Below are 20,161 nucleotides of genomic sequence, written 5' to 3'. Positions count from 1 at the left end.
TTACGATATTATCATGCAGCTTACTTTCTTCTTCCTCTATATTTATTATGCAACTTTCCTTCTGTTTCTTTAGTATTTGAGTCATTGTTTAAATCACTGCTTATTTGGCTGCAAATGATATTAGTGAACCATATGCGACAGTATACATTGTTTGAGCTGCTGTAAAGTTGGTAGCCATTGTGTGTCATATACTTTCGGTGTTCATCTTCACCTAACCTTTTATTGCTTGAACTTTCAATATAAGGCTGTTATACCTGAGCACAGCATTTGCTTTTCACTCTACGGCTTCGCAATTGATGGATCAGGCACGTGAAGTTATTGAGCCACATTCATGTGGCTATCCAGTACAAATACCTGATGTTAGCTATGTTAGCAATCATCACTGTGCTGTTACGGACATTATGAACAGTTGTTCTGCTTCTACATCAGAACACCTGACTTCCTTGCCTACTAAATATGTAGTTTCTTGTGTGGACAAAAAAACCTATAGGCGACAAGCTTATCTGAGATGGAAATAAAAAAAACTGCTTACGTAACCTGCGGTCCAGAAAACCAAAAAAATGGCTGAATTTGAGCTGTTCTTTATCACAAAATCATGAACAATCTGCTTTGTTGGCTGATGGAATTGCTAGATAGTACACTGTTGGACATAGACAGTCTTCTCATCTAGCATCTACTACAAATTTCAGTAGAAACGCACATATTATGCAGTCACATGCTTCATGTAGCAATGCTTCTATCCTTCTAGATACACATTTAGGTAGATTCTTGTATTCTTAACAAAATTTTGTTTCAGTTTCCATGCATTGTGATGCTAGCAATATCTGAACTTCTGCATTTGACTTTTAGTCATCAATAGCCAACCTGTTCAACAGTCAGCTAATGAAAGAAATCTTGCACAAAATAAAAGAAAACGTCCAGGTTAGCTTTGACCTTTATTCTTGATTTGCATTCGTATTGTTTATAGCTATTTAAATTATTGGTTACTTCAGATATCATTCTGTTCCTGTTAGAAAGAAGACCTAGAAAAGGAAGAGAGTTGTTGGATTTAATAGCGAATACTGCTGACATTCTGCCAAAGCAGAGAGTTCTCGACACTGTGGTGCTAAAAAGTTTTTCTCAGAAACAGCAAATTTTTGCTGTTCTGATGGTGATATTATGCTGGCAAAGAACAGACTTCCTGATATTTTGAGAGAATTACTGACGTCATCTTCGGAGGAAGCAAAAGCATTCAGGGAGCTCATTAGGACTTACAACAATCAATATGGAGTCACATCTTTTGGTGTTAAGTGTAATAGGGATCTGTGTAGATGAAACAATGAAGTCTATACATTTAGGATTCAAGGACAGGTGTATCATATTCTAAATAATTTGATACCAAATAATGGTTCAGGCACAAACATGCAGCTTTACTTTCATGATATTGAAAATGAAGTATCTAATCGTCTAGCTGCCTGTCCTAGATTATCTGAGAGTGTGATAAAGAAATTAATCACTGTTTTTCAGCATAATCCATATGCTCGCTTCTTTAGGAATTTATGTCACATTCCTAACTTAGACAGCTACAAAATAGTGTTGCATACTCTTCCTGGTCTAGATCAGAGAGTATATAACAAACCAACAGAGTCACAAGTTGCAGCATTATGGGTAGAAGGAGAAGAAAATGGTGAAAATAGCCGCCGTAATAGACAAGTTTACACTTGTGGTGGTTCTCCACGTAACATTCAGTATTATTATGGCTGCTATGATCCATTACAATACCCTTTAATGTTTCCATTTGGAGAGCTGGGTTGGCATCAAGGAATTGCTAAGAAAGGCATAAAAACAAGAAACAGAAAGCAAAAAACAAAAAATGCATCAGCTGAAATGATTGCCCCAGCAACTGCTTTAAGTGCTGATCAGCTGCTGTACAATGAAGAAATTGGTCAGTCAAAACTTAAAGTTAGATAGTCCATTATTATGAATAGAGATTTTTTAGTCATACTGAATAGTTATATGGTGTCGTCTTACAGCAATGCATGGACTGGAAGAGGATCCAACTTTTGTTTCACTGAGGGAATATTACGCGTACAAACTTCAGATTAGAGATTCAAATGAATCTCTGCTTCTGCACTTTTGCAGATTGTTTCAACAGTATGTTGTTGATGGATATGTGAAGATTGAGAAACAAAAACTAGACTTTTTCAGGTCACAGCAGGAAGAAATCAGGAGAGAATTTTTGAATGGCATAATGGATGCAGTGGCTGCTAGAGAAACTCATGGGTCAAATATTGGCCAACGAATTATACTGCCACCAGGTTTCATAGGAGGTCCTAAAAATATGCGTCGCAGATACATGGATGCAATGACTTTAGTGCAGAAATTTGAAAAACCTGATCTGTTTTTGACAATGACTTGCAATCCTAATTGGCCAGAAATCAAGGAACATTTGATTGCTGCAGATGAAACACAGAACCGCCCAGATTTGATTTCAAGAGTCTTTCATGCTAAGTTAGAAAAGTTAAAAGATGAACTTTTTAAGAAGCACATTTTTGGTGAGATAGCTGCTTATACATATGTAATTGAGAATCAAAAACGAGGTATGCGTCACGCACATTTCCTTTTGATTCTCAAATCCAAGTATAAGTTGTATACTGCAGATGAATATGACAAAATAGTTTGTGCTGAGATACCTGACAAAAAGAAATTTCCTCATCTATATAAAATGGTAGTTAAGCATATACATCATGGTCCTTGTGGTTCAGCAAATCCACAGAATGTCTGCATGAAAAAAAATGGATTCTGTAAAAACTCTTATCCAAAAGAATTCTGCAATGCAACTATTCAAGTAGCTGATGCATATCCAAAGTATAGGCGCAGAGATAATGGCATCAAAGTTAAAGTGAGAAATGTATGGCTCAATAATCGCTGGGTTGTCCCTTATAGCGCCTATCTACTTGCAAAAATTGACTGCCACATTAACATTGATATATGTTCGACAGTAAAGGCAATCAAATATATATACAAGTACATTTGTAAGGGACATGACAGAACCAGCTTTCGAGTTGTAGCTGATAGTCCACATTGTGAGATTGATAAAATCAAACAGTATGTGTCAGCAAGATGGATATCCCCTCCAGAGGCTACTTGGAGAATTTACAGGTTTCCAACTAGCGAGATAAAGCCAGCTGTTATTCACTTACAGTTGCATCTGGAAAACCAGCAACCGATGAGCTTCAAGAAGAACACTGATCTGCCTAATGTTGTCAATAATGGTCAACTAAGAAAAACAATGTTAACTGAATTCTTTTACGTGAACAGAATGAACAAGGAAGTTGAGGATCTGAATTACACCTATGTGGAATTTTCAGAACATTTTGTTTGGAGTCCGAGCCAAAGAATGTGGAAAATTTGTGAGCAGAGAGATTCTATAGGTAGAATAGTTGTTGCACATCCTGGTAAAGGTGAAAGATATTATCTAAGATTGTTATTGACAAAAGTCAGATGTCCAACATCATTTGCAGATCTCAGAACTTTTGCTGAAGTTCAGGTGCAGACTTTCCGTGAAGCAGCATTGTTAAGGGGATTACTGGAGGATGATAACAGCCAGGAACTTTGTTTGCAAGAAGCTTCTCACTTTCATATACCATATGAAATGAGAAGATTGTTTGCAACACTCCTGGTTTATTCAAGTCCCAATAATCCGCCATCATTGTGGTCTAAATTTGAAGATGTTATGTCTGAAGACTTTCTTAGATGCAAAACTTTAACAGCAAGTCAAGTTAGAACAAAGGTGCTTGATCAAATAAATGGCTTCTTACAGTCTATGGGGAAAAATATTTCTTCATTCAACTTGTACCCACTTGATTTCTCAATGGATGATATGGAAAGTCAGACAAGGGAGTTAAATGCAGAAAGAAATATAAGTGTTGCAGCAGCTGATTTGGATACTTGTGCTTTGCTGAATCAAAAGCAAAAAGAAGCATTTAATGTCATCTGTGAAAAAGTTTACACCAACAAAAGTGGTGCTTTCTTCGTTGATGGTCCGGGAGGTACCGGAAAAACCTTTTTATATCATGCATTACTCGCTGATATAAGATCAAAAGGTCATGTTGCACTTGCTACCGCAACATCTGGAATAGCTGCTTCAATTCTTCCAGGAGGGAGAACAGCTCACTCGCGATTCAAAATTTCAATAGATATTTCTGATGGAGGAACTTGTCGGATTAGTAAGCAGAGCTCTCTAGTAACTTTGATCAAAGAATCAAAGCTAATCATTTGGGATGAGACTCCAATGTCTAAACGAGCAGCTATTGAAGCATTGGATGATATGCTTAGAGACATCATGAACTCAAACAAAATTTTTGGAGAAAAGGTAGTAGTTTTTGGAGGTGATTTCAGGCAAACATTACTGATTGTTCGTAGTGGAACAAAGGCTGAAACAATTAATGCTTGCTTCATTAATTCGTCTTTGTGGCCTCACTTGCAAAAGTTACAATTAACTGAAAACATGAGAGCAAAATCAAATCCATTGTTTACACAGTTTATATTGGAAGTAGGAAATGGTTTAGAACAGCTGCACAATACTGATTTGGTTGTTATACCGTCTTCAATTATGATCAAATACACCAATGAAGTTGATTCACTTGAAAGACTGAAGGATGCTGTCTATCCTGATATTAACACTATATCAGAAAATGCAGCTTTGTCGTTGAACAGAGCAATATTGACAACAAAAAACCACTTTGTTGATGAAATCAATGATTTGATGTTAGAAAAGTTTCCTGGACAAAGAATTGAATACATCAGTTTTGATTGAACAGTTGATCCGAATCATCAGGCTGAGTATGGTGATTTCCTTAACACATTAAGTCCGAGTGGTTTGCCTCCTCACAAGCTTGTGCTTAAGCCACATGCACCAATAATTTTGTTACGAAATCTTGATCCAACTGAAGGGCTATGCAATGGAACAAGACTGATTTGCAAGTCCTTGACTAAAAATGTCATTCATGCAGAAATAGCAGTTGGTCACTTTGCTGGCAAGAAGGTCTTCATACATAGGATTCCTTTGCAACCTACAAATGATGACCAATACCCTGTTCCTTACAAAAGGACTCAATTTCCTGTTCGTTTATGTTTTACTATGACTATTAACAAATCTCAAGAACAGACACTTGATTTTGTTGGTCTCTATCTGAAGGAACATGTCTTTTCACAAGGACAATTATATGTTGCATTGTCCCGTGCCAAAACATCAAATGCTATTCGGGTTTTGATTAAACCAGAGTACTTTAGCTTAGATGATATTGATTGCATAAAAAATATAGCTTATAGAGAAATATTGGATCATTCTTGTTACGTTTCTAAAAGTAAATATTCAATTTTGCTTCCTTCATTTTTTCTGTTATGAAATCTATAAGTGTCAACTCAACATTCACATGTAGCCTGACTCTTTTTCGTTGTTATTATTTTAGGACAGAATGAGCAGGCGTTTATTCGACATACTTGATATCAATAAACAAACTGGACCATGGACCGTCCTTGTTCAGGTTGTTGAAAGAGGAAATGTACATGTAGCACGTACTGCACCATACAAAAAATTCCGTCGATTCTTGTTGACTGATTCTCAGGTATAACATACTAGGGCTACTATCGAGCCAAGTCGAACTCGAGTAACACCATACTCGAGCTCGAACTCGATCTCAAACAATATTACTCGAACTCGAACTCGAGGTCGAACGAGTATATAAATTTGAGCTCGAGCTCGACTCGATAAAATGAAAACTAAACTCGAGTTTGACTCGTTTGGACTCGAGTAAATATCAAGCCTAAGCTACTCGAGATCGAGCTCGAGCTCGAGTTCCTATTTTCTCAAAATTCAAATTCCAGATTCATGTTAACAGGTTTGCCTTTCCAATATAAACCAGATTTCCAGATTTTCAGACTTCGAATATAAACCATGACTAACAAGTGTATATGATGAAACAGGTTTGCCTTTTCAAATTCATCTCAAAGTACAGATAATATCAGTTAACATCCTCACAAATAAAAGTTAACAAGATATCGAAATAGACTTGAACCACCACTGATCATTTAACATCCCAAATTAGTGTCAAAAGTTTCGAGCATTACAAAATACAAAAGTAACAAGTCAGCTTGAACTACCACTGATCAGTCCATTAAGATATTAAAAAATGAACAACACCGCAAGACAAGCACACAAGATTCCGATATGCATCAAGATTCAAAAGGACAAGTGCAACCACAGCTAGTTTAACAAAAGAAAGGTGCTAGTCTGCTTGGCATCCCAGTACGCATCAGAGGCCAACCCAAGATTCAAAAATTGCAGTCCTATCAAGAATGCAGTTGTATCAATTTAAAGAACAAAAGTAAGAAAAAAACAATTAAGAACTACAAGATTCCATAAGGACCATACTACTAAACCTGGCTATTTGAGAGACATCTTCATACTTTCGGCAACTCAACTTCTTTAATTATCTTAACTTACTGCATATTAGAAGAATGAGAAAGAAAACAAAACATTAAAAGTTAGAAAATAATAAATTGAGTAACTTATGCACAAATAGTGGTCTCGAATACTAAAATATTGAATATTACCTTCATTTTCTTTTTGATTCCATGGAGATTTCTACACCAGTCTCCGGCACACAGCAATACTTGAACAGTTCTCGGGTGAAGTGAAGCTCGATAGGAGTCTATTACTCGAGTCCCGGCACTAAACGTTGCCTCAGATGCCACTGTACTTACTGGAATGACCAAGATATCACAAGCCATTTGAGACAACACTGGATAGGAAATTCGGTTTATTTTTCACCATTCCAAGCAATCAAATGCTTTCAGGTCTGCTCCAGTCTTTTGGCGAGGCTTATCTAAATAATCAACCAGTTCCGACTTAAGGGGTTCGTTAGTCTCAACTTCATCACAGTAGACATCGAAATCATCCCAAGAAGAAGAAGCTGGTGCATTTTTTCGCCGCCCTTCTAAAGAACAATCTTCCATTGCTCTTCCTTCTATACTTGCCATTAAAGCAACATATTTCTCATAAAGATCAAATAGGACTTTTCGAACATTTGAAATATGCTCTTGAGTTTGGAAAGGAAGATACATTTGAGGGTATGCGAACTCTACAACTCGCATTTTCTGTCTCGGATCTAAAATGGCAGCAATTGCCATTAGCAAATTACAGTCACCCCAATATTTATCAAACTTGGATTTCATCTTTGTTACCATGGTCCGGATGAAGTCGTCTTCATTGTTGACTTGAGCATCTAAAATTTTCTTAATTTTTGCCACCTCTTGAAGGAACAAGTTGCTTGTAGGATAATCAATCCCAGACATAATATGTGTGGCTGTCCAAAATTTCTCCAAGTTAGAGCAAACCTTTTCTACTTAATCCCAATCATCAGGAGATGGGCAAAAATCATAAAGTGGCTCTCTATCTTGAAAGCGGGGAAAAATATCTCTAAATTTGATGGCACAATTCAGCATCTCGAAAATGGCATTCCATCTAGTCCGACAATCATAAAGCAATTTTTTTCCAGGTATTCGGAGCTGTTGGGCAATTTCAGCAAACAGCAAAGCTCTTCCCTCGGAGCGATTGACAAATTTCACACTTTCCCTAATATTGTTGGTGATGTCCACTATCTTGGAAAGGTCATCTTGAACCACAAGGTTCAAGATGTGTGCACAACATCGAACATGAAAAGGTTTGCCTCCACATAGCAGCTTTTTTGATCTAGAGAAGTCATCCTTCAAAAGTCGGATAGCAACATCGTTATTGGAGGCATTATCGACTGATATAGTATGTATCTTGTGATCAATTTCCTATTCCTTCACGCACTTAAAAATTGCAGCAGTAATCTCCACCCCACGTCGAGGTGGTGGTATGTGAACAAAATTGAGAATTATCTTCTGAAGCTTCCAATTTGAATCAATCCAATGTCCAGTGATGACCATATACTCTATTTTCTGATTTTTAGATTTTCAAAGGTCAGTTGTGATGCTCACTTTTTTGCACATGCTTCAACTTATTTTTTAACTTCTTCTTTTCAACTTCATAGACTGTCACGCAATCATTTTTTGCTGTTCCCCGGGAGATCTTTTGCCACTCTGGCATACCCCGTCTCATCATGATGTTAAAACTTTCTTCCTCCAAGATAGTGAATGGATGCTCATGCATTAACACCCAATGTGCAGTAGCCTCTCTCATTGCCTCCATATCAAACTTACCAGTATGTAATGCCAGCAAAGTCGAAAATATCTCATCAGCTGGCTGGAAATTTAGTTTTGTTTGCTGTGCTACCATTCTAAGATGTACTTTTCTAGCTGAACACGAAATCCTATGCCTTAACATGCTTGAAGTTTGCTTAGATTTGCCCCTTGAAAGTTTTTTCCTACAATGGACGCACGTGGCATAGAAAGTGCCATTTTCTTCAATTTCTTCAAAGTCATCCCAAACTTGTGATGTTTTACTTCTTTTTGGAATATGAAATTCATCATCACCTTTATCTTGCTCTCCTTCTGTTACATTTTTCTCCATAGCATTCACTTGTGTTCCTTCATTCTCAACTGGAGTTTTTTCAGTTCCTTGATCAGTCACATGTATTTTTGGATTTGGAGTTGTGTTGTTGCTAACAAAAACAGGACTATCGAGCAATATTGGAGAGGATGAACCAACATTTGATAGCTGAGGGATAGAAGAAATCTCAGGCGGACTACATCCATCTTCAATATGCCAAAAAAAAAACCATAAACTTGATTAAGTCTTAAACTATTAGTACATTAATCTCACAGGAATCATTAAGTCTTAAACTACAAGGATTACATGTTGGTTTTTCATCAACCAAGAACATGCCAAATTACATTACATGTCGGTTTAGCCAATTGCATAGGGGCAAGGTCCATTCAAAACCAAACAATGAGCCAATATCTAAGCAGTCAACCTAGTCTTTTGCACAAATCTTTTGTTGGGGGCCACTAATTCAATGCCAAGAACAGCAAAATGCTTTCAGCAATTCATACGGGATATAGCAAAATGCTTTTAGGTGAAGTGTGGTCCCTCTGTTAGTAGTGCACAATCCACTATCACTAGTAAAGTAAAGCAAAATGCCAAGGACAGCAAAATGCTTTCAAGAATTGATACGGGATATAGCAAAATGCTTTTAGGTGAAGTGTGGTCCCTCTGCTAATAGTGCACAATCCACTATCACTAGTAAAGTAAAGCACACTATATAATGCTTGACAATGAAAAACAAAGATTATATCCACGGGGGAAATGAAATCAGTTTCAAGAAAGCTTCTTTCCTATCTCTTCTTTTTACTCTTAGTCCCTGAGACTCGTGGAGAAAGAACAGAGACAAAGTGCAGAATGAATCAGTAGGTTACCTAGTCCCTGAGGTACAACAGCTAATCTTGAACCACCAGTAGAAGGGCCAGTGTCACTTTCCATTTTTTCTCCAAAAATTTACTCCAATAGCTTTTACTCCCTTTTGATTCCACCTTAAATTTAAGCTGCAAATTGCTTATTTAATAGCTTCTATTCACTGTTAACAAAACCCACAATTTTTACCAAAGACCCAAAATTAGGTTTTCATATTCTGAAGCAGAATGGGAACTTAGACTCAAAAATTCACACTCAAATACCAAGGTCAGTCGTTTATTACCTCAAATGAGCTGCATTAACTGCCAGCTGCAAGGTGCTTTACAATCGAGTGACATTTTGCCGCTAGTCATGCTACAAGTGCAGAGGAGAAAATCAGCGGTTCAGCGGGACCATGTTGTGATTTGTGAAGTTGAAACCAAAAGGAGAAGCAAAGCACGACGGCGATGTTGGTTTTTGCTCACTTGCGAGCTACGATGAAGTACTAAAGGTTTGAACTTTGAAAGTGAGATTGCGAGAGTGCATTCTTGTTTAGGGTTCAGACAATAAGGTAAACGAGAGTGATTTTTTTTCTTGTTTTTAATTTTTTACATTTTAGATTTATCACATTACCATTTTGCCATCCATCATTTTTTTAACTAAACATTATTTCATATAAATTTATTAAAACACAAACCCATAATAGTCATTCCATACTTAAAATATATATAATATATATATTATACGAAAACTCGATTAGGCTCGTCGAGCACTCGAGTAGTTATTTTAGGAGTTCGAACTCGACTCGTTAAATGTAACGAATAGCTCGAACTCGTATCGAGTTCGAGTCAAGCTTTTTACCAAGCTCGCGAACGATTTGACTTGACAGAACCCCTATAACATACTATATAATATGTACCTGTTTTTTGTCACCGTAATTACTAAATAACAATTTCTCACATATATGAATACATAGGGAACAAGAGTATCTGCTGTGCTTTACGATGCTTCCACCAGGCAGTTTTACTACATGCTTTGGCCATTCAGGAGATATTATATTTCAAATGCTATACTTATGGATACTTCTGTCAACTTCAAACTTGATAATTATCTCTTTTCATGGGCTATTAACAATGACACTTTGATTGAGCCTTATGAAGAACCAGTTGTACCAGCACTGCCATGTCCATTTGAGCTGACTCAGTTTGATGATCTGCATAGATATGCAGACACAGAAAATCTGCAAAGTAAGTTAATAATACAAATACACATTTCATACCTTATCAGTTATAAAAACACAGTTTCTATGTTGAAGAAAATTATTATCAGCTTATTATTTCTCTTTGTTAACACAGATGTGAAGGCAGTTGTTTTGCATGCTTTTCCTCAGAAACAGCAGAGCAACAACACAACAAGAGATTTTGTCATTGTGAATGAACAGTTAACTACTATTATTATGAACTTCAATGTAACTTCAGAGAATTTTTATATGATATACTGTAATTTATTTTCCTTTTTTTTGAAGAAAAAAGCTGATGCTCCTCACTCTTTGGAATGAATTTGAAAAAGATGATGGAACAAAGATTATGAACAACATTGGTTCAGCACCTTTGATCATAGCAATGAGGGTTAAAGTCACAACCTTTAACTGTAAGCGTATACTTTACATACAGATTGACTGCTTATAAATAATTGTCATATATTTATATATTATCTTTTAACTTCGTTCTTCTTTTTTCAGCTCTTTCCTTGACCTCTCGATTGTCATCTTGTTTCCTTCACAATCCTCCTTTACCTCCACAAATGCAGCTGAATCAATGGTGAACAAATCCATTTATTTGGATCAATGTAACTATTCCTATATAGGTCCCTGTAACTCATTTCTTTTTGTGCAGGTATTTTGATCATAAAGAAGAACTAAAAGAACTACTTGAGGAAAAAACATACAAAGATCCTTCCATCTTACTTCCTCCTCCAAAAGAAGAAGATGTTAAAGAGATACGTGATGTTTTGGCTTCATCTGACACTGTAAGTTCCATTCATACAACTCCAAATACACATTTATCAGTTACAATAATCATTTTACTAACATTTAATAAATTAATACTGATAATTTTGGTAGTATTCTTCACAATTTATAACATCGAATGTTTTGCTATAACAAAAAACTGCTTGGATACGAGGTGCTACAAATTACATTCCTGGACAAGGAAAGTGTTGGTTCACTGCTTGCATGAATTGTCACAAGAATGTTAATGCTCAAACAGAATGGATTATAACCTGCCCGTAATGCAATGAATCTACTCATGTTGAACTAAGGTGACATAATATCAATCAAAATTACAACTTAGTAAATAATGTTACATATTGTCTTTTTCAGCTTTTCTGCTAAACAAACTTCAAGATGCTTCAGGTGTCGCATTGGAATTAGCCTGACTAACCAGACTGGAAGCATGAACTGCATTGTCTATACTCCAGATGCTGAAAACTGATTCATTATACTGCTATTCAGCTTCAACATGCATATGAACACGCAAGTTTCAGAAAACTTATTTTCTTAACTATATAGACTCCATAACCAATTTTTCCACTGTAACAGCTATTTTTGCTTCAAAACACGCATTCCCAACTATGTAAGCAGATTTTACATTAATTTATTTGTAAAACACACATTATTCTCTGTTAACATCATACTTCTAAAAAATCACTGATTATGAAAACTATTGCTATGCTATAAATCTTCTATCATGCTAGCTAGCAAATTACAGTATCGTTTAGGTAATGTACTCTGTTTTGATTCTATCGTATAAATGTTGTAACATATTGTGAATCAAATATAAAAATTTTGATAAAATTTCTATCCTCAACAAATTATACAGAGGCTATCTTTAGATATGGAACTTGCAGAATCTATCAGCAAGCATGCACTTGTTTGCTTTGTTCGCTCCTATGATATACAATACCATGGCCAGTCACAGAAAAAGAACACCGTTGTGAAAGCTTACAGTGTTTAAGAATTACCTCAAATATTGCTGGCTGTCGACAATGACAGGGGTATAGAAACGCGAGCCAGCCTTCTTGCACCACCAGTTCTAGAGGGAAAGCACAAAGCTGAGGAACAATTATTCTCTCCAACAACCAAATTGATACTTGAAGAAATTACTGCAGGCGTCTCTGCTACCCATTCCAGTTCAAACTTGAAGATTCCAACAAAAAGAAGTCTATCCTTTGAACAACAGAGCATACCCAATGCAACTCCCTCTGGACAGGAAACATCAGCAGAACTTCTACAAGTCGATCTTGACGTGAATGCTTCTACTCTCCTGCCCACAGGCACCCCTCCAGAAAAAAATGCAGAACCAAGTCCATCAAAAAAGTTGAAGAATATCATTGAATCTGAGTAATCATCATGTCTAAATCAGGAAAGATCTTTTGTTAAACACTGCTTTTGTTCCATTGTCTAAACTCTCTCTTTTGTTAACATATTACGATCCATTATCTTTGCTTGACAGACATAAAGGATAGTAATATATCTTTTGTATCCTTTGGGAAAAAAACCCTTATGGAATAGCAATGTGAAACTATCTGATGCATATCTCCTTAAAGCCTGTTTTGGAATGTTATGCATGCTATACAGTAGCATGAGCAATCGCAAAAAAATACAGTCAATTGTCAAAGTCAATGCCATGCGACAATTCCATCAAATATTACTAGCTGTGAACAACAGCAGTGTTATAGAAATAAGAACCAACCTTCTTGTACCACCAATCCTGGAACACCACAAACCAAAAAAAAAAAAAATTTCCAACAACCAAATTCATATTTGAACAAATTACTGGAACCTTTTCTCCTATCTATGACAAATGAACCTTGAAAATTTCAACAAAAACAGGCCTATCCTTTAAGCAACTATTCAAACCTCATTGCAGCTTCCTCTGCCCACCAAACATCAGCAGAACTTCCGTGAGTCAATCTTGACATACATACTTCAACATTCCCATCAGCAACCAGCTATCCTCACAAAAATGTACAATCAAATTGATCAAAGAGGATGAAGAACATCAATGAATCTAACTGATTATCCTATTTAAACCAGAAAATATCTTTTGCTAAACACAAATTCTACAACATTCTGTAAAATCTTTCTTTTGTTGACATATTATCATCTCTGACGCATTAAGAACAATCTTCACGATAAACTACATAGATTATGTTAATTGAACATTCTAAGTGGATCGATAGACCTAACAGTTAATTTTTTCCTCCGAAACCTCTAGATCCTGCAAATTTTATTGCAGAACTCATCATTCAACTCTGCTTAATTTTACTGCAACACGTCAGCTTAGGCAAAAGAATTGAACAAAAGATCTTTGAAAGACAATTAAACTTCAAAAAATCATTACAAACAAACTACCACTCACTGACTTTGAAATTCAACAGATAACAAAACTTACACCACATTGAATTTGGTCACCTACTCATATCAGTAAACTAACAATTGTCAAGAAACATTACAAACAAACTACCATTCACTGACCCTGACATACATCACATAACATAACTTATACTATGATGAATTCAGCCTCGTAATCATAACACTAACAAGTTATCTACTCTATGTTTTTACGTGACTTACAAGTTACTATTGCATGCTACTCAGTGAGTTTTTACCTGCTGCACTAACTTCCTGCTATCTACATTTCTTTTTATATATACCCAAAAGTTTCCTTTCCACAAACGGTCAGTTATTATTCACAAGTATATTCCGCAAAACAGCCTTCAGGTGTGCACTCACTCTCAATCTACACATCTCTTTCAGTTTTCATTTTTCTACAACTTTATAATTTACAACTTAAAAAAACTACAAATTCTTCTATTCTTCTTGCATACCGTTACATATAGAACCAATTTTTCTATTCTTATTTTACATTCATGGCAATATGTTGACAGAAAACAATGGCCATGACAACTTGCAATTTAGCTGAGATCAACTCCTATAGTACCAATTGGACCACCATCATACAGGTAATTGAAGCAACCCTTACTCGAACCACCAACAGATTCTCACCGGCCAAAGGATACCGCCAATTTCTACTCTCAAATTCACAGGTACATATATTTCCATTTAACATGATTTATATACAGAATTAACTCTATTACAAATAACTAACCACCTTCAAATTCTTCAGGGAATCACAGTTCAGGCAATAATATTTGATAATGACATTCCACTTGTTAATGGCTTACTGATTCCAATCAGAAAATACTATATATCCAATGCAACAGTACGCCTCAATCAACAATCATCCTCAACACAACAATATCCCTTCTACTGGATCCTGACAACTGCAACTCTCATTCAACCAATCAATGAACTGGAAACTGCAACCATTCCGCCATTTTTGCATTTGGACAGCATGTCCAACCTCCATGTCTACGCCCACACTGATAGATATATAAGTATTCTAATATTTTATCTATCTTTTCTCTTCAACATTATTCTTTATATTCATATTACATAATTAACCAAAAAATTACTTCAGATATACTTGCCATTGTGATTTATGCTTTATCCCCAAAGGAAGTTCAATTCCAGGAACGGACAATTCCAGCCAGAGATTATATCATCATCAATCAACAGTACAGTATCATTCACTATAAAAACGTTTACAGTTTACATAAACTATATTAATCATATACTAACCATAGAAATTTCTGCTTCTCAGAAAAGGCCACTGCTCATGACACTTTATAACGATTTCCAGACCAATGAAGGTGCTTCTATCATAGCAAGAAAAGAGCCTCCTGTTGTCCTAGCATTGAGGCTTAAAGTGACTACAAAAAACTGTAAGTTCTACTGAGTTCCAAACTTTGCTATGCATTGTTTAATTTAACAGTAAAATCCTTCATTTGTTCTATACATTCCCTAGATCTGTCATTGGCAACACAACCAACATCTGTCATAATGGTAGCACCTGATGTTCAACAATCAATGAAACTCAATCACTGGTAACTATATAGTCTTACTATTGTGTTTCATTAACAAATTCACACTACAGCTCTTATTACTTATACCGACACTATTTCAGGTTCCATAACAACCTGTCGTATTTAGCCTTGGTCATTCAAGAAAAAACCTTTGCAAATCCAAGAACTATTATTCCTCCAGTCCAGAGCAATCAAATCCAACAGATCTAGACAGTCCTTCATGCAAAAGGAATCGTAATTCCCTATTCTTCTCAAACATTTCATTTCGCGTTTACAATTTTTCCACCACAATGACGTAAACATTTCCTATACAAATAACAGCAGAAACCAACAGCCTGGATTAAAGGTAGAGTTGAGATTAGTTGCATAGAAGGACCATTTTAGTACTCAGCCTGCCCGTTATGTCTTCGCTCTAATGATTTCATAAACACGTGGGGATTGAAATGTCAATCATGTGATATCGAAATCAGCCCTATTCCCAGGCAAGTGACAAATACATCAAATAAACACAAGATATTTGTCACCTTAATAACTAACAAACAAGTTGATCATATAGAGCTTGCATCTCCCTCTTCATAACTGACTCAACTGCTAAGATACACGCTGTCACATTAGGAGAAGCAGCTGAAGCCCTGATGTGCATCAACGCCAGTCACCTACAACAAATTGACAATAAGGTACAACATTTATCTAAACTTACATTCCTTACTAATATTTTTAATTACAACATACATACTATTTTCTATGCCCAGAACATGAATCTGCTACATCAAATCACTCAAGCAATCCAAGGCAAAATATTGCTTTGTTACATCAAACCATCCAATCCACATGAAAAAGCAATCAAAGGCACCAATCATGTTATAATTACAAGCTACAATGAAGAAGAAGTCACAGCTGCTGAATACGCTTGACAAAGACCAAAAATACTGCCTAGAATCAAGCTTCTACATAAGTAGTATAGTTTATGTGTATTTCTACGTTCACTACAGTAGTTGCATTGCTCTACTGTAATTTTGATGTGTAGCCTCGGCAAGTTAATGCAAAAAAGAATTTGCTTATCTAAATATCTCTTCTGTCAAACTAGAATTAAATAAATATAACCAATGCAGCACAACAAATTTTCCTTGACACTTTCTGCACTCCTAACATTTTCCTGCTATCTGTCATATGGCTCCAATACACCTTTCATACTTTGTAACACAGACAAAATACAACTTCCATACTTTGTAACACAACTAATACTATACCAAATTGTAAGTTTAACTTCTTCGCCATTCTCCTTCCCCTGATAACATACTGTATCAAGTTCCTCTTACATCAAAAGCAATGAATATAAATTTTATTGCCACTCTTCTTCTATTCTTACGTGCCTTTCTCCTATGTCTATTTTTGAGATCCAAACTACCAACTTAAAGATAAATTACTACCTCTACATTCTTTAAAAATATCATCTTCGCTAGAAAAAGCAATATAAAAAAATTTTATTTTCGAAATTTCAAACAATTACACAATTGGTGCAACTCAAATTTACAAAAAATAATTAAAAACAAATTTATCTCAACATGTATTCTCTAAATAATATATTTAATAATATTTAGTAAAATGAAAACCCTAATAAATTTAATAAATATATGAATTTGTCATTATCAAAATTTGTAACATACTTTTCCGCCCCTTATTTTTGTAATCTATAAAAAAAAATTAACATTACATTTTAAATATTAACCTATTATCAATAGGTAAACTTATTACAACGTACAATTAATATTTTTTATATCTCTTTTTGTTGATTTGCATGTAAAACCTCATACATATTTCAATTAAACTATTATTATTGTCATTCTGCACATACTTCAATCCAATTCTCTTTCAACAAAGCTATATAGCACACAATATGCACTGCTACTCTTTCATAACTTTCTCACTCTGCATATTATCCACGTGCATTTCTTCAGTTCTGTACTATATATCAGCAACAACTTCTTTCACTTTGAATTACAATCCAATCGATACACCCGATAACCGCAATAAGCTTCCTCTTAAATATATTCATCAACTCTCAAGAACACCTTAACCATCTCTCTCCCTTTCTGTATCGTTTTTCTTCAGACTACATAAAAATCTATGGCAGTAAACATTGACACGAGCAATTCCTCCAATCACGGGCGCAGTCGTTCCAACTTCACCGAAGGATGTTTTTTGTTCAAATGCAACCAAAATAAAAAGGTAATTATCTTTTATTCGTATATACATATATAGAATACAACAAAAAGTTTTCTATTACACCGCTTCACCGTCTGCACTTTCAATTTTCAGATTCTGGCATCAAGCTTTCACTGCATGCTGAAACTCCATAACAAACACAACATAACAATCATCCAAGGAAATTAGAGTTGGACTATTCAAATTACAGGAGAAAAATTTGGAGCTGGATGGACAGAATTTCAAAAGTTTAATTTGCTTAACAAAGATAATTATATACTGCTTCGTCAAATCGGCAACCTAAACTTTGATGTTATCCAGTTTACAGAACTTAAAATGCACAGTTTCTCTTTCTAATATTCTGCAATTGCAATATTCTGCAAATATTCATGGTGAGTCAAGGTACGATGCTTTTTTCTACCCAATCTGCCTACAAATATCTTTTCACTTTTTTACTGCCTTTTTTTCCTCTCAGGTGATATCAAGCCAATATATATTCTGTATCAGCATATATGCTCTTCCATCAAACCAGATATAACTCATGATATTATGAATTCCATATCTTTTTACCAAATTTTCGATGAAAAGAACAAAAATAAATTTGTAAGTATAATTCTTACTATATAAATATTATCACTTCTACTGAAATAAGAAAATCCAAGAACATTTGCTCACACGTTACCAGTATTTTTTTTTTCTATTTCAGAAAATACCAAAGTTCGTTACGGTATTCCTAAACGAAACAAGAACACCCCTCATCACTCTAAGAGCTGGATATAAAGTTTTTCAAGTCAAGATAGACGGCCGACAATTCACCAACAATTGGCAAACATTTGCTCAGCAACATGATCTGCAGTTGAAAGAAAAATTTTAGTCTTCATACCAGAAACAATTAGCTCATTTACCGTGCAGATCTACAAGAAAGACGACACCGAAAAAATTTTTCCATGGTACAACAACTACTATGTACATTCTTATCTGTAATGAACAATCTGTAAAATGTATTCAGATATCAGTACAACGTTATTTATAATGTCTTCCTACTACTTCAATGACAGATTATATTCCAAATAATTCTACCTTACATATAAAACAAAAAACTATTTAATTTTACATAACTTATGGACTAATTTAACAATACTCCAATAAACACACACTTTTTTTTTTATTAAACTTGTTTCTTTTTGGCTGCCGTTACTTGTTTCATTGGAGCCTGTTTAGTGAGGTGCTAAGGTTTAGCACTTTTGGTCAAATGCAAGGTACCTTAGGGTGGTTGAATGTATATCATTATTTTACTTCATCTGTGAACTCACTGCCAGTGGTTGTTCACTTACTGCAAGTAGGTTGATTTTTGTCAAAAATTTAACCATTAGATTGTAGTGCTTTATATTTTTGTCATCTATTGACCGTTAGATTTGTATGATTATCTATGAAGTTGTTGACTTACTTTTTATGTGTGATCTTTTATCCTGAACAATGTCGGTGTTTTTGCCAGACAAAGCTTAACTTTCCAAGACCTGCTTTTGTTTCTTTCATCTTATTGGGTTGTCGTTGGTCTTCATTCTCTTTGATCAATTTGATTGTGCATTTTTGTTAGGATAGCTTAAACGAATTCCAAAATAAATTGAAGCTCTCCCCAAAACGCCCATCATGTCAATTCCACCAAACACATTTAGTTTTTATTCCTGCTACCTGCTTCCATCGCTTCCAATTCTTCTTCAACCCACTGCACTATTTTCTTTCTTGCTTTTCAACAGCCACGCAGACGCAGTCAAACATATATCAATGCAATATACCACAAAATCAATTCCCTTACTAAAAAAAATTAAATTCCCCTATTTAATGGTTCAAAATAAATACTACCAATCAATTCATTTAATGCTCCACCGAATACTCAACCGACCCACTTTGTTTGCTTACCTGTTCAAATTAAATACCCATTAAAGCCCTCGACCGACCCCCACTTGTTCAAACATATACAGCCTTCTTCCACCAGAACATTCACTGTCATTTTCCTCTAAAATCTATCACCAGTAAAAAATCCTCAACAGTGAAAACACAGCTAAATTTCCTACTTCGCTTGCACATCAGGTACGCTTGCATCAATTTCCAGTATATTTTGCAGCTGATAGCTGAACAATTTACTTTCAACATATAACTCCCAATTGTCCACAGCTTTTTGCTTCTTCCACATATTCAATGTTCTACAAACATAAAACAAACCTAACTCATAAGTAATATGATTCACTGTTTGGTAGATTATTTTGCTTCATTTTACATTCCGTTTAGTTAAACATTTCATTTTTCATTGATTGATTCCATATACAATTTAATAACCAACAGTTTCATAAACTCTCTACAGTTACATGGACAATGATATCTTTGTTTCTTGGACACTAACCGTCCACATTACACCCTAAAGACAAAAATTATAAAAATACTATTTAGTTACACCCACTGGCCATAAAACCCTTGCTGCTACAGCTTTGCACAAAGATCCCAAACACTATACCTATAAATACGATGAAGCCATCATTGAACAGCATTCTGCCCTCGTTGAAGACGTTGGCTTCTTGAGCTTAAAAATGCTATTTCCATTGCTAAGTGGTT

The 20,161-nt window shown here is 35.3% G+C and overlaps 3 protein-coding genes across 3 annotated transcripts; 1 reads left to right on the top strand and 2 right to left on the bottom strand.

The window, feature by feature from the left end:
• The first annotated feature begins 296 nt into the window (after positions 1 to 296).
• Positions 297 to 6,681, top strand: LOC113700523 (uncharacterized). The gene is made up of 9 exons (XM_027221002.2): positions 297 to 458; positions 850 to 921; positions 968 to 1,102; positions 1,171 to 1,306; positions 1,394 to 1,924; positions 2,013 to 4,726; positions 4,820 to 5,338; positions 5,454 to 5,609; positions 6,625 to 6,681. Exons 1-9 carry the CDS (start codon positions 297 to 299, stop codon positions 6,679 to 6,681), a joined length of 4,482 nt encoding a protein of 1,493 aa, XP_027076803.1.
• A 129-nt stretch (positions 6,682 to 6,810) lies between these two features.
• Positions 6,811 to 7,338, bottom strand: LOC140011228 (zinc finger BED domain-containing protein RICESLEEPER 2-like). Its single transcript, XM_072059992.1, has one exon. The coding sequence runs from the start codon at positions 7,336 to 7,338 to the stop codon at positions 6,811 to 6,813; it is 528 nt and encodes a 175-aa protein (XP_071916093.1).
• Positions 7,339 to 7,389: 51 nt separating this feature from the next.
• LOC140011227 (zinc finger BED domain-containing protein RICESLEEPER 4-like) lies at positions 7,390 to 9,448 on the bottom strand. The gene is made up of 3 exons (XM_072059991.1): positions 9,385 to 9,448; positions 8,008 to 8,724; positions 7,390 to 7,793 (listed from the first exon to the last, which is right to left on the bottom strand). Exons 1-3 carry the CDS (start codon positions 9,446 to 9,448, stop codon positions 7,390 to 7,392), a joined length of 1,185 nt encoding a protein of 394 aa, XP_071916092.1.
• Between the last annotated feature and the right edge of the window lie 10,713 nt (positions 9,449 to 20,161).

The sequence above is a fragment of the Coffea arabica genome, chromosome 7e (genome assembly GCF_036785885.1).
Source record: "Coffea arabica cultivar ET-39 chromosome 7e, Coffea Arabica ET-39 HiFi, whole genome shotgun sequence".
Taxonomy (NCBI): Eukaryota; Viridiplantae; Streptophyta; class Magnoliopsida; order Gentianales; family Rubiaceae; genus Coffea; species Coffea arabica.
This window is presented reverse-complemented; position numbering and strand designations above follow the sequence as displayed.